Source organism: Barbus barbus (assembly GCF_936440315.1).
Source record: "Barbus barbus genome assembly, chromosome: 15".
Lineage (NCBI taxonomy): Eukaryota > Metazoa > Chordata > Actinopteri > Cypriniformes > Cyprinidae > Barbus > Barbus barbus.
The window spans coordinates 4,466,803-4,481,693 of NC_136743.1; the positions used below are offsets into that span (position 1 = coordinate 4,466,803).

Here is a 14,891-nt window from a genome sequence, read left to right on the forward strand (position 1 = left end):
AGTTTATTTATATAAATTTTTTAATCCTTTGTAACATTATAAATGTTTTTACTGTTACTTTTGATCAATTTAATGTGTTCTTGCTGAATAAAAATATTGACTTCTTTTAAAAAATCTTAATGACCCAAAACTTTTGAATAGTAGCTTATCCAGTGTTTATATATATGCAGTTATATCGCGTTTGGTCTCGTTCTGTCTCGCGTATCTTGTCAGTGCTTGCGCTTACTTGGTCATTTGTTCCGAGTATGGGTCACCATACTTGGCCACACACCACTTCCCTTTCCCTTTTGAAAAAATAAGGAAAGTGTGTCCAGCTAAGTTCATTTAGTATTTTGTTAGATGGGTAAAAAAAGCTTAGTTTATCGCGGCATTTGTCCTGTGAAGTCCTCCTCGTGTGATGACTGAAGAGTGTAAAGACCATCGACTCTACCGTGCGACTACAAGATTGTGTTTTAATACTACAATTGATTGCTTCTGTTGTCCTCATTTGTAAGTCGCTTTGGATAAAACACAACATACTAATTTTCTTTATGCACGCTCAAATTAAATTGCTCAATTTTTAATACCTCCTCCATGACTCGGTGAACTAAAATGGAATTTGGATTTCAAAAAATGCATACTAACCATATTTATGTATAACTGGATGCCTTTCTCTGGATTAACGTAATAAATTATTGCACATTTTTACATACTAGGGCTGTCCAAACTCGGTCCTGGAGGGCCGGTGTCCTGCAGCGTTTAGCTCCAACTTGCCTCAACACACCTGCATGGAAGTTTCTAGTATGCCTAGTAAGAGCTTGATTAGCTGCTTCAGGTGTTTTAATTAGGGTTGGAGCTAAACTCTGCAGGACACGGCCCTCCAGGACCGAGTTTGGACAGCCCTGTACTAGACAATGTGCAATATGTACTCTGCAGTAAGCAGTACGCTAATATTCCAGCTCCTCTCTGCTGCATTGCACAATGCTATATTGCCCCCTTGTGGTCCATAATTCTTCCTCTGCATCATGTTTGTTTCTCCAGGAAAGAAGATGCTGGTATGTTGATGTATAAGGACCATCTGCCTGTCAGTCAGGTGGTGGTTGGGGATGTACACCGCTCTGGATCTGAAGCCAGACTCACTGTTGGGCCGCTGCGCTGTCAGGGAGATCGTAAGTGCTTAAAAATGTATCAACTACACAAACAATCACAGGCCTATCCTCGCAACTAACTGTAACCTACCCATTAAATCAATGTGAAATGATAGCTTGATAACCTTAAATTATATTTAATGCCAGAAGAAATTACAATCTGCTGCTGTTTTACCAAAACAGACATCTACTGAGTTGTCAATGTGTTTCTTTTATAGGTCACTTCTGGAACGCAGCGTCCTTCAACACGCCTGCATCTTATCTTCATTTTCCCACCTTCCAAGCCGAGACCAGCGCAGACGTCTCCTTCTATTTTAAGACTTCTGCCTCACACGGTGTCTTTCTGGAAAACCTGGGCAATCCGGATTTTATTCGCTTAGAACTCAAATGTAAGTCCACAGCCTTTTATCACCTCATTTTGAGGATTGCTGTAAAGGCCTCAATGACTCCTGTCTTATCTGCATATTGTTAAGAACTGTGCTTTGAGTTTCTTTATTGTCAGACAGAGGAAGTAAATTACAGTTATCTTTCCACCAGTGTTATTTTAGATTATAGTTTTATACTATTTATATGTATATTTAAACCACTGTCGTATTTATTTTTAGTTAGCTTTTATTTTTATATTTTCAGTTTTTAAATTATTTTAAAATTAAAATTTATTCAAATGCATTTATTTTAATTTGTTATTTCAGTAAAATTTATTTATTTAAAATGTTATTTTAATTATTTTTTATTTAAACTACATTGACATTATTTAAACTTTTTAGCTTTATTTCAGTTTTAGTAATTTTAGTACTTAAATTCCAACTTAAATCTTAGTTTAAGTTCAACATTTCCAATATTCGTTACATTTTTAAAGTTTTTTTTTTTTATCTTATATTTGAATTCTGTTTCATTTCATTAGATTTTTATTTTATAATTTTTAAATAGCTTTTAATAGTTTTAGTTAACAATAAGAACACTGCTTCCCACAGCTGTTACAGTGGTGTCGTTCTCATTTGATGTGGGTAACGGGCCGGTGGAATTAACCGTACGCTCATCAACACCCCTTAATGATGACCAGTGGCACAAGGTGGAGGCGGAGCGGAATATTAAAGAGGCCATTTTGCGATTGGACAAGGTGCATAGGGAGGCGCGGTCGGCCCCGCCTCTGGGCCACACCCGCCTGCAGCTCTTCAGCCAGCTGTTTGTAGGTAAGATCTCCAGCAGATTTTTGGGAAGTAGAAGTTTAGCAAGAGAAAAAAATATTTTACTTATGTATCTAATTTACCTTAATGTAAAGCGTTAACATTTTATGTCTCATTATGTTTGTGTTACTGAAACTCTTTAGGTGCCTCAGGGGGGCAGAGAGGATTTCTTGGTTGCATTCGTTCCCTAAAAGTCAATGGAGTGACACTTGACCTTGAAGGGAGGGCAAAGGTCACACCAGGGGTGAAGCCTGGATGCTCGGGTCACTGCAGCAGCTATGGGATGCATTGCCAGAATGAAGGGAAATGTATCGAAAAATACAACGGATACTCGTGTGACTGCAGTCTTACCGCCTTTGACGGGCCTTTCTGCAATGATGGTATGGACACATATTGCATAATTAGTACATAAATAATTCAGTTCAGTTTCGTCTTGGCTGTAATGGGCAACAAATATATTTCAATGCACTTAGCAGACCCTTTTATCCAAAGCAAATTACAAATGAGGACAATAGAAGCAATCAAAATCAACAAAAGAGCAATGATATCCAAGTGCTATGACAAGTCTCAGTTAGCCTAACGCAGTACACATAGCATTTTATTTTTTATTATTTAATAAATAAAAAGAAAACAGATAGAATAGAAAAAGATCTAGAGCAAGCTAGTGTTAGAGGCCTTTTTTTGGCATTTTGTTAATTGTAGAATAAATAAAAAGAAAACAAATAGATAGAATACAATAAGAATTGAGAAGCTAGTGTTATTTTGTTATTTAAAAAAAATTAAAAGAAAACAAGCAGTTAGTAAATTAATAGAGTGCAAGTCTAAAAGAGGCAAGTTTTTTTTTTTAAGAATAGAATTAGAATAGAGAGAGCTAGAGTTTGAAGGTCAAATAAAGATGGAAGAGATGTGTTTTTAGCTTTTAGATTCTTGAAGATGGCTGCTCGGATTGAGTTGATTGCTTTTAGGAGCACATTAGCATATACAGATGATGACAAAGATAACAGACATGGACTACGAGCCAATTTGGACCTGTTTTAGTTCTTATTCACTGCTCAACAGAGCATTTCTCTCACATTTGCAACTATGTGTGTGCGAACTATAAAATATGTTTAGGAGCATGTGTGCAAAAAAGTCCTGGCAGGTCATTAAAAAGTCTTAAATATGTATAACAAACGTCTTAATTATCATCTTAAGAGATCTCAAATTTGGGGATGCAAAAACAGGAATCATGATACAGTATAATGTGATTTTTAAACTTTTAAAAGCTATTCATTAAATAAATATGAGTGCTGCAATTGTTTCAAAGTAAAATAATAGTAAAGCATAGACATTTCTAAATAAGTACCCCTGTGTGTTTGAGTCTTGTTTATAATCAAAAGTCCCACATTATGCATTTTCCTGGTTAATACTGGTATTGTAGTTACACAAGCATTTAATTCAACATAAATTCTTGTTCTGTAGCTTCTGTTAAATACACTTTGAAGCAGTGTTCTAATAAATTAAATCATGTTGTTTGTAAATGTCTCCTTGTATCCCTTTATTAAAGGCTGTTAACATCCAGCCCCATTGTTGTTGTCATCTGCCTCCGTTTTAGATGTCGGAGGGTATTTTGAGAGCGGGACCCTGGTGCGGTACGACCTCATGTCTGAGAGCAGCTCCTCTCCTGCAGTAAAGGAAGGCAGCTCTGGAGTCCTGAGCGCGGTGGGAAATCTGACCCGAGAGGAGCTGAGCTTTAGTTTCAGTACGTCCCACACACCTGCAGTACTCATCTACGTTAGCTCCAAGACACAGGACTACCTGGCCGTGGTGCTGCGGCACAATGGTGAGACACGTTTGCATCTTTACAGCTCAGATTTAACATATATGTTCTGTTTTGGAAATGAGAAGTGCAAAGCCTTTTTTAATAATAGCTTAGAAACCGTGTTATTTATAAGTTTGTTATTTTATGGTTTTAGTTTTAGTTTATTTAACGATAATAAACCTGCATACATGCACTTAAGACTGATGAAACATTGTTTTCCTTCAGGTACTCTACAGATCCGCTATAACCTGGGAGGATTGAAGGAGCCGTTCACGATCAGCCTGAATCATCGTAACATGGCTAACGGTCAGCCTCATAACGTCAACATCACCCGACAGGACAGACTCATTCAGCTGCAGGTGCTGCATCTGTATCTGCCTCAGTGGAGCCACTAGATGAAGACAGTTTCACAGTTCAGATGAATCTGTGTGTGTTATATTAGATAAGGACAATTCCCTGGATTTAAGAGTCTGTCTGTGGTGTTGCAGGTGGATCATTATCCTACAGTGAGCTACACTCTTCCTGAAGCCTCGGACACTGTGTTCAACCTCGTGAAGACCATTTTCCTTGGAAAAGTTTTTGGTAAGTAGGCTATTATTAACATATTTTAACATAATTCAGGGTTTTAAGTGTGCTGTCTATTAGCATTTACATTTTACATTTAGTCATTTGGCAGACGCTTTTATCCAAAGCGACTTACAATTGGGGAATACAAAAAGCGATTCATCTTGAAGAGGCAATCAGACAGAGGAAGTGCTCGTATCACCAAGTCTCAGTCATTGTTCAAATAAGTACAAGCTAGTAAAGGAGGGAGAGAAAGATAGAGGGAAAGAGTGAGTGTTTTTTGTTTTTTTTTGAGTTTAGGATGAAGTCAAGTACTGCCGAAAGATGAGTTTTCAGTTGTTGCTTGAAGATTGACAGGGATCCGGTATTCCGGATAGGGGTGGGAAGATTATTCCACCAGCCAGGAATGGTGAACAAGAATGTTCTGGAGAGTGATTTTGAGCCTCTCTGTGATGGTACCACAAGGCGTCAATCACTAGCAGATCTCAGACTTCTGGAGGGGATGTAGGTTCGTAATAGTGAGTGGAAGTAGGAGGGTGCTGAGCCTGTGGTAGTTCTGTATGCAAGCATCAGTGTCTTGAACTTGATGCGAGTTGCCACTGGTAGCCAGTGCAAGGAGATGAAGAGAGGTGTAACATGCGCTCTTTTGGGCTCGTTGAAGATCAGTCGTGCCGCTACATTCTGAATCATTTGTAGAGGTTTGATTGTGTTCGATGGCAGACCAGCCAGAAGAGCATTGCAGTAGTCCAGTATAGAAACGACAAGGGCCTGGACAAGAAGTTGTGCAGCATGCTTTGTCAGAAAGGGCCTGATCTTTCTGATGTTGTGTAGTGCAAACCTGCAGGATCGAGCAGTCTTTGCAATGTGCTCTTTGAAGGTCAGCTGGTCATCAAAGATTACACCAAGATTTCTGACCGAAGTTGATGGGGTAATCATTGATGAGTCTAACTGAATCGTGAAGTCATGCTGTAGAGTCGGAGTGGCAGGGAAGACAAAAAGCTCCGTCTTTGCCAGGTTGAGCTGTAGGTGATGTTCTTTCATCCATGCCGAGATGTCCGCCAGGCAGCCTGAGATCTGTGCAGCTACCGTTGGGTCATCTGATTGAAAAGAGAGATAGAGCTGTGTGTCATCGGCGTAGCAGTGATAGGAGAAGCCATGTGCATGTATGATGGGACCCAGTGATGTAGTGTATGTGGAGAAGAGGAGGGGTCCAAGAACCGATCCCTGAGGAACTCCACTGACCAGTTGATGTGGTTTGGATACCTCCCCTCCCTGAAAGATTTACCGGTGAGATAGGATTCAAACCAGCGAAGTGGAATCCCAGTGATGCCCAGTGATGAGAGTGTAGACAGGAGAATCTAATGATTGACAGTGTCAAAAGCAGCAGAAAGATCCAGCAGAATGAGGACTGATGATTTGGAATCGGCCTTTGCAATTCGCAGGGCTTCAGTGACTGAGAGTAGCGCAGTCTCTGTTGAATGGCCACTCCTGAAACCTGACTGTTTAGCATCCAGTTTGTTGTACTGTGAAAGAAACCGTGAGAGCTGGTTGAAGACAACTCGTTCGAGTGTTTTCTCTACGAATGGAAGGAGAGAGACAGGTCTGTAGTTTTTTAAAAGAGAAGTGTTTAATGTAGGTTTTTTGAATGAAGGTTTTTTGATCAGTATTAGCAAGTGTTCCATTTCTATAATACTGTCTCCTATGCTCCCCAAAGCTGCATTTATTTGTTTCAAAAAAGGGGTAAATACTAATATTGTGAAATATTATGTTATATATCACAGGTGTTATAGCACAGTATCATTACTCCAGTCTTCAGAGCCACATGTTCCTTTAGAAATCATTCTAATATGCTGATTTGCTGCTTAAGAAACATTTCTTATTGTTACTGATGTAAAAAAAAGGTTGTGCTGCTTCGTATTTTTGTAGAACCATGAAACGTTTTTTTTTTTCAAAAGTCTTTGATGAATAGAAAGTTCAAAAGAACACATTTATTTGACATATAAATATTTTTTTTTACATAAATGTCTTTTTTCAAGTCAATTTAATGCACACTTGCTAAATAAAAGTAGTAATTTCTTCCAAAAAAATCTTACTGACACCACAGCAGTGTACTAGTTCATAAAATGAAAATGAATATATTGCATGATGAAATACAGTGATATGCTCTAGAAATTAAATACTACTTTCTATAGATGTCATTTTAAACAGATTTTTTTTTATCTTTTGTCTATCTATCTATTGCAACAAACTTATTCAGACATTTAGGCGTTAGTATTTTTGACAAGGAATAATATTATGAAATATCTTGGCTGAAGTCTCCTCACATAATGTAAAATTGTGTCGTAATCTATAGTGACCAAGACCACGTCTCCTGGTTTTCCTTGAACTGGACTTTGACTGTAAGTCCTGATATCATCATGTGAAAGCTCTGGGTTCTGCTCCTGATCTCAATCCAGGCTCCAGGTTTTGCTGTAGACGTTTCTAGCAGAGATGAGCTGGAACGCCCTGAGCTGCATTACACACACACAGAGCAGCTGAACGCGTGATGGGTCTGTGTATAGCTCAGTAATATTGTTCACAAGCTATTTGTCGCTTCAAGGTTAGACAGAAGGAAATCTACAGTTTGTTAGTCAGGATTGATTGAGCAGATTGAACAAGAGACAGACAGAAAGGAGAAATCTGGTATTTTGCTTTGAGTTGCAAGACCTACTAGGTGCTGGAAGACATACGCAGTTCTACATCTGTGATCGCAAACGGGTACCGTAAATAAAATGCTTTATATTCAGAATATTAGCATATGTTTTTCAGATGTTATTTTTTTTTTAGCTGGATGTTTTGTGTGATGTTCAGTAATATATGGGAAGAAAAGATGAGGATAATCAAGGACAAAGAAGATTTTCTCTCTTCTCACATATTTAAAGATGCATCAGCTTTATCATTTACATGTTGAAAAACAAGGCTTTTGGTTTCAAGTGTCATGTTGTTTGGTTCCAGTCTTGTTTTGCAAGAAGCCACAAGAGATGAGATGTTAAAGTTACTTGACAATGGTTGAGGGGATTTCAGGCAGTTCACTTTTTTTTTAAATTGTTGAGCCCATAACTCTAGCATATTGCTTTTTAACATTGACACAATCACGAGAAACAATTTATCTGACATAATGGTTGCCCTATGTATAAAATACAGTGCCGTGCAAATGTTTAGGGTCAATATGATTTTTATTCTTTAAAAAAAAAAAAAACATTATACTTTTATTAGATGCATTAAATTGATCAACAGTGACAGTAAATGTATAATGTTATGAAAGATTTCTATTTCAAATTTTTCTTTTGAACTCTCTATTCATCAATCTTGCAAAGAAACCTGTTTCATGGTTTCCAAAAAACTATCAGGCAGCACAACTGTTTTCAACATTGATGATAATAATAAATGTTTCTTCAACAGAAAGTAGAAGCAATGAAGCTGAAAACTGAGCTTTGCATCCAAGGAATAAATTAAAATTTAAACATATTCAAATAGAAAACAGTTATTTTAAATTGTAATAATATTTCACAATAATACTGATTTTACTGTTTTAGATGATATGGTAGATTTGAAATCTTTGATCAAATTTTAGTCATCCAATCAGATTTTAGATAACTGATTTTATAACACCTGTCCTTTAACTTTTGTGTGAGTGTGAAAGCAATGACAAAATAGTTTCCACCATCTGATATTTTCTGCTGTTGTCTTTGTCTTTCAGAAACGGGTCAGATTGATCCGGTGTTGATAGAGCGATATAACACACCTGGATTCGTGGGTTGTCTCTCCAGAGTGCAGTTCAACCGCATCGCCCCGCTGAAGGCCGCCCTGAGGACCGGAGTGCCCTCCACAGCCTCCATACAGGGAGTCCTAGTGGAGTCCAACTGCGGGGCGTCTCCACTCACAATACCACCAATGTCTGCCATATTTGACCCCTGGCACCCAGATGCAGGTAACCAAACGATGATTAAAAAACTCTTTATGGTGTTATTTTGCCCCTACATATTTTATAGTTCACCCAAAAAATTAAAATTTGCTGAAAAGGTACTCGCCCTCAGGCTATCCAAGATGTAAATGAGTTTGTTTCTTTATGGGAGAAATATAGCATTACATCACTTGCTCACCAATGGATCCTCTGCAGCGAATGGGTGCCGTCAGAATGAGAGTCCAGCTGATAAAAGCATCTTAATCCATAAGTAATCCACACCACTCCAGTCCATCAATTAAAGGCTGTTTTGGTCTGTTTTAGTTTTTTAACCTGATTCTGATTCAGAGGAGATGAGCTTTTCACAGGAGAAAGCAAAATTACAGACACAGTCGTCCTATTTTAAACAGAAGCAAGGGTTTGAAGTAAAAAATGTTTTAATGATGAATTTGTTTCTTACAAATACTCAGCTTTCACTTCACAAGATATTAATTGATGAACTGGAGTGGTGTGGATTACTTGTGGATTATTGGGATGTTTTTATCAGCTGTTTGGACTCTCATTCTGACGGCACCCATTCACTGCAGAGGATCCATTGGTTAGCAAGCGGAATGCTAAATTTCTCCAAATCTGTTCTGATGACAAAAAGCAAACATCTTGAATGGTCTGAGGGTGAGTACATTTTCAGCAAATTTTTGGGTCATCTATTCCTTTAAGGGCTGAGTATTTGCCCCTTTGTGTGTTCTCATTATTCAAACAGTTGGATCAAACAGAATGGAGATAAAAGAAATAAAAATCAGTGTTCTGACCTGAATCAGCGGGATATTATAAAGATCCATGTCAGATGTGAGCAGACAAACCCCTTAAGGGAAACTAGAGGGAGATATTGAGGAAAAAAGTTCCACTTTATCTTTAACTCTTGAGCAGAAAAAACCTATTTATAGAATTTCATTATGAATCTGATGCACATAAGGAAATGTTTTCTCACTTCTGAAGAGATCTTTCCTGGTCGCCTGGGAGAAATCTTCTGACTTTTAGTAAAAGACATCTGTGATCTCTTCCCTGTAGAGAGGATTACTGCGGTATATTCCTGTTTGTTTGTGTGTTTGTGTATGTGTGCCGAGCAGGTTTTGCCTGCATTGTTGCCACAAGGATATTAAAACCTAAAAATCACTTACAATTGAGTCCTATGTTAACCAACACATTAACTCAGTTCGCAGTTCAAATATTCCTGTTCAATTTGTCACACCCTTAGTGTATTCCTTTTGATAACATTTATTATTTTCTTATTGAGTTCTTAGTCATCTTATAATAAACTAAATGAAAGAAATAATATAAATTATTATAATAATAAATAAAGTTATAAAATTTAACTTTATAAAATAAAATAAAAAATAATCAATATAATAAATATGTCTCTTATTTATTATATCTCAGTATACACAGCTAAACTTCAAATGCTTGGGAATATGAATTCACTGTTATTGTCATAATAATACAAAACAAATTTAGACTGAAATGAGAAACGGGATGGGAGATCTTGTGATAGATGTGTTCTTACACCATGACACTGAGTGCCTTGAGCTTTTATGGATATTTGTGGAGCATGGCGTTTGGAGCCTGTGGAGACGGCAGATGAAAAGAGCAGACGGTTGGTCTCAGATTTTCTTCCTGCCAACAGCAGCCCACCGACTCGAGCGTCTGCACAGATACACTCATCTGCCCACAGTGTGCCACTGACCTTCTGTACTTCATCTATGCCAAGAAATTCAATGAAAGGCATTGTCAATGTTTAGAGTCAGAAAACAGTGCTCTTTTCTCTTTCTTTCAAGCCGGTGCCCAGTTCCCATTCAACGAGGAGCGAGTCAGCCGCGATGGCGTCAACAGAAACTCTGCAATAATTGGAGGTGAAATGAATTTTTTTATTTTAATATCATGAGACATTTTTATCAAGACAAACATATTAAGCTGAAGACTTATTTTGTAAGATGGATCTAGGAAAAACCTTTACAGTTTTTTTTTTTTGTGTTTGTTTTTTATCACAAGTACATTTAAAAAATATTTTTGATTTTATAAAATGTTTCTATGTATTTTATTGTTTGTTGAATCCATATCTTCCATGATTAAGGCAATAAATTTAAATACAACCAACCGACAATTATATTTCTTAAGCTTTGACATATTTGGTGTAGAATATTTTTTTACATGAATTTAAAGAGGTTATATGAGGATTTTAAGTTTTCCTTTCTCTTTGGAGTGTTGCAATCTGATTGTGCATAGATAAGATCCCTGAAGTTGCACTGACTAAAGTCTCAAAACCAGAGAGATATTCTTTATCAAAAGTTAAGACTCTGCCATGCCCCCCTAAAACGGCTCGTTTAAACACGCCCCCACATGTCTATGTCATGATGTGGAAATATTTGCGTAATGCTGCCCAAATGTTCACACAAAGAAAGAAGGTGTGGTTTCAGTGACCGCAGTAGTGTTGATGCAGCGACTCATGCATGAGTTTTGCGTGTCGTGTGTGTGTGTGTGTGCGCGAGAGAGAGAGAGGTCACATCACAGTGGAGTCAGCTGTCTTAACCGCAGCTTGTGTGCAAACACATACGAGCTTCATCACTGTGTCTGTCACGCGTCTCTGTTCCCCTCTCAGGCTTGAACTGATGGTAAAACTAAGGACATTATTAACTGTCTTTTGAAAGCTGAAGCTCGGCCAATCACAATGCACTGAGCCAGTTGGCCAATCAGAGCAGACTGCGCTTGTCGGAAGGAGGGGCTTTGTAGAAAACAACGAGTTTGAGAGAGGCGGGGCATAGAGGATCTACAATAATTTACAGTATTCGAAAAATAATGTTTTTTTTACATTAAAGCATGTCAACATATTCTGTCGCACCAAATACACAAAATAATGATCTTTAAGAAAAGCATCATATGACCCCTTTAATGACATGATTTATCATTAAAAGCATGATTTTAATATATTATATTATAATCATCAAAATAATATTGTTAAAATAATTAGAATTATTGCTTATTATTATTGGTGTAGAACATTTCTACGCAGTTTTTAATGATTCGTCATTTCAATCATTATTTTAATAGCATTGTTTTTAATAATAAAAAATATTATGCAATATTACAAATTCATAAATATTCATTCAATAAATATTATTCAAATCATTTTAATTTAATCATTAACATAATGCGATCTATTTCCATAATATATTATCATGGGTGTAGAACTTTTCTAAACTGATTTTAATTATATGATTCATCATTGCAATCATTTTAATATCATTGTATAAATATATAAAATTACCAGTGAATTTCTCTGAGACCTCACATGTCACAGTTGTAAGTCTGGATGTCCTGTACAGAGCACATTCAGGGCTTTATAGAGATACTAAATGATTGGACGTTTCATCATGACCACACCCTCTCCTCGGTCTTTAAAGATGGCTAAATTTAATTTAGTAAAACATTTTACATCCTAATGGAAATATGATTATATTTTGTAATTGTTATTTAAATCTGAATAATTTTCAAATTGTTTGTCATAAAGCAACATCTCAGGAAAATGTTATGGGTTTTCAAATTCAAATATGACTTCCTGTTATGAAACGGGACATCATTTCATACATGTCCACTGTAGAGGACACCAGGACTAAAATGATATTTATTATGCATTTTGGGAGACATAACAATTGAATAGGAAAATAAATTATATATCTATTTTGTTATGAAATATTAGATATTATTATGAAAATCTGGCCAATTATTACTCCCATTATGACAATTCTTTTTTCAACATGCTGTCCCAACAGCAACTCATTAATATGCAAATTAGATACGGTATAGATACACTGTGTTTAATGGGAAAACCAGTTTATGGAAATTTTTACACACATATTGCATAAAACAAAATGGTATATCAAATAATTTTGTTATATATTTTATAGCATAGTTGAGAATCATCCTTAAAGTTTAGAAGAAAAAAATCCTGAAACCTAAAAATGTATTGGTGATTTAAAAAACAATCCCATTGTTTTTGCCTTTTAGATGTTTATTCATGCCATTTTATTTTTAGGAAAACTTAGTCCTAGTGTCCTCTACAGAGGACATGAAATAAAATAAAATCTTTCAAAAATTTTACATTTTTTTCTAATGCTCTAAACAATGTAATGACATGAAAAAATATTAAATTCACAAAGCTTTTTTTGGGGGGGGGGGGGTCTCAGGAGGATACAATAATAACGTAATAATGTTAAAATATTTTGAAGTATGTTATCATTGCTGTAGAATATTTCTAAACCGATTTAATGACATGATTCATCATTACACTCATAATTTTAATATAATTTCTCGCTCACGTATAGGCATCATCGCGGTGGTGATTTTCACCGTCCTCTGCACGCTGGCGTTCCTGGTGCGTCACATGTTCCATCACAAGGGCTCCTACCACACCAACGAGGCCAAAGGGGCGGAGTCTGCCGACTGCGCTGATGCAGCCATCATCGTGAACGACCCCGCCTTCACAGAGACCATCGACGAGAGCAAGAAGGAGTGGTTCATTTAGCCACACCCCCTGGGAGGGGCTTCGTTCTCTGACATGGTTACCCCGAGGAACACATAAAGGTCATTCTGAGCTTTTCAAGAAGCTGATGTGAAACGGACACTTGGCAAGTCTACTCGGACCACAGTCTGTGCACTGACTGGCATGTCGGTTCTGTAATTATTTTGTATGTAAGTGACTTCTGTGAGATCAAATTCATCCCATGCACACATGACAAGCATATTCCATACGGGACAACGGTAAAACAAAAACAACTGATGCATTTTTATCATTGCAATACTGCTGGTCTGTTAACAAATGTGTGTTCAGCAAATATGAATGCACCAAATACTCCAAAAGCACAAAACGGAATGTGTACAGAATGATGCATAATTATGTTTCTGATAATGACATTTGATTGTATTTAAACATTTTGTTGTCAGCATCTTCAGGACAATAATATATTGTAGCATGGTAATCAGCCAATGGCATTCTGAATCATTCATCAATGTTAATGCAGCACTTTTGTATCTCATGGTAAATGCTCTTTATAGTTCTCAGAATTCAGTGTTATTTATCTGTTTCTCCATAAGTGCTTGTTCAAACTCTATGGATAACACGGCAGGCGGTTTAGAGGGGTTATAAGGAGATGCTCTTACAAACATGAAAGCTCTAGATATAGATTTTAGTTCAGATGTGTTCAGTAGTAAATGATCTTGAATGGTCCATTTGCTCCAGTGTCTTTTAATGTGCCTCAAAGGTTCAAGGTTTCTTCTGGCCAAGCATGGATTTTGTGATAGATTTGATGACCCTTAATTGATAATATAGGAGAAAGATGACTTTTTTGTGTGTTTGCAGTTTTAATGCACTGCTCATTTGAAATCAGCAGCACACATTTATGTACAAACCATTTTTAATATGATCTTCATTGTGCTTGGTTAAGTCACTTTTATTTCTTAAAGGGATAGTTCACTTAAAAATGTTAAGTTCTGTCAGCAATAACTCACTCTCAAGTTGTTCCAAACCTGTATAAATTTCTTTCTTCTGAAGAATGTGGGTGAACGAACAGTTGATGGTCCCCATTGACTTCCATAGTGTTTTCTTTCAATACTATGGAGCCAACAACTTGAGGGTGAGTAAATGATGACAGATTATTGTCTTTCTGGCAGTTTATTAACATGGTCTCATAAGAGTTTGCCTTCTCTGCTCATTTGAATTCATTAACAAGAGTATTATTCAACCAACAGATAGATTACAAAACCTGGTTTATAATGAAGCACTGTAATAATGTTGCTTTCTGTACATTTTAAGTTGTTTCTTTAATTATTAATGTGTTTTATGTGTCTCCATGCATGACCAATATATCGATTGGTCTTTTAAATGAACAAAATTGCTTATTTATTAAGGTTTGTTATTATGTGATTTTATTATAATGTAATGAAATCATTTGTTCTCATGTTCTTTTTCAAAAATGCTCATGTATGATATGATGAAATGTCATTTCATGTTGAGGGTTGTAAAAAAAACTGACTCTCTAATAATGAACACATTGCAAATAAACTACTGGATTGTTTTTGTAACAAAAAAAGACCAATTTTTTTTATGGAGTGAGTGATGAGAATTGTGTTTAATACGGTCAATTATAGTTACTGTTAATCTTAAAGAGATCATATCGTACACTTTTTGTGCTTTTATTGATTTTTCCTCTAAAGTCCGC

The 14,891-nt window shown here is 36.5% G+C and overlaps 1 protein-coding gene across 1 annotated transcript in view; it reads left to right on the plus strand.

Moving 5' to 3' along the window:
- Positions 1-14,752, plus strand: part of LOC306880810 (contactin-associated protein-like 2) — a gene marked incomplete at its 5' end in the record, with an annotated part of 43,587 nt that extends 28,835 nt beyond the window's left edge. The window contains 10 exons of the mRNA XM_079434580.1: positions 1,021-1,148; positions 1,346-1,516; positions 2,102-2,320; positions 2,458-2,694; positions 3,909-4,136; positions 4,341-4,474; positions 4,604-4,697; positions 8,419-8,649; positions 10,455-10,529; positions 12,999-14,752. Of these exons, the coding sequence (XP_079290706.1) occupies positions 1,021-1,148; positions 1,346-1,516; positions 2,102-2,320; positions 2,458-2,694; positions 3,909-4,136; positions 4,341-4,474; positions 4,604-4,697; positions 8,419-8,649; positions 10,455-10,529; positions 12,999-13,198 (1,717 nt within the window). The 3' untranslated portion in view covers positions 13,199-14,752. The remainder of the gene's footprint in view (positions 1-1,020; positions 1,149-1,345; positions 1,517-2,101; positions 2,321-2,457; positions 2,695-3,908; positions 4,137-4,340; positions 4,475-4,603; positions 4,698-8,418; positions 8,650-10,454; positions 10,530-12,998) is intronic.
- Between the last annotated feature and the right edge of the window lie 139 nt (positions 14,753-14,891).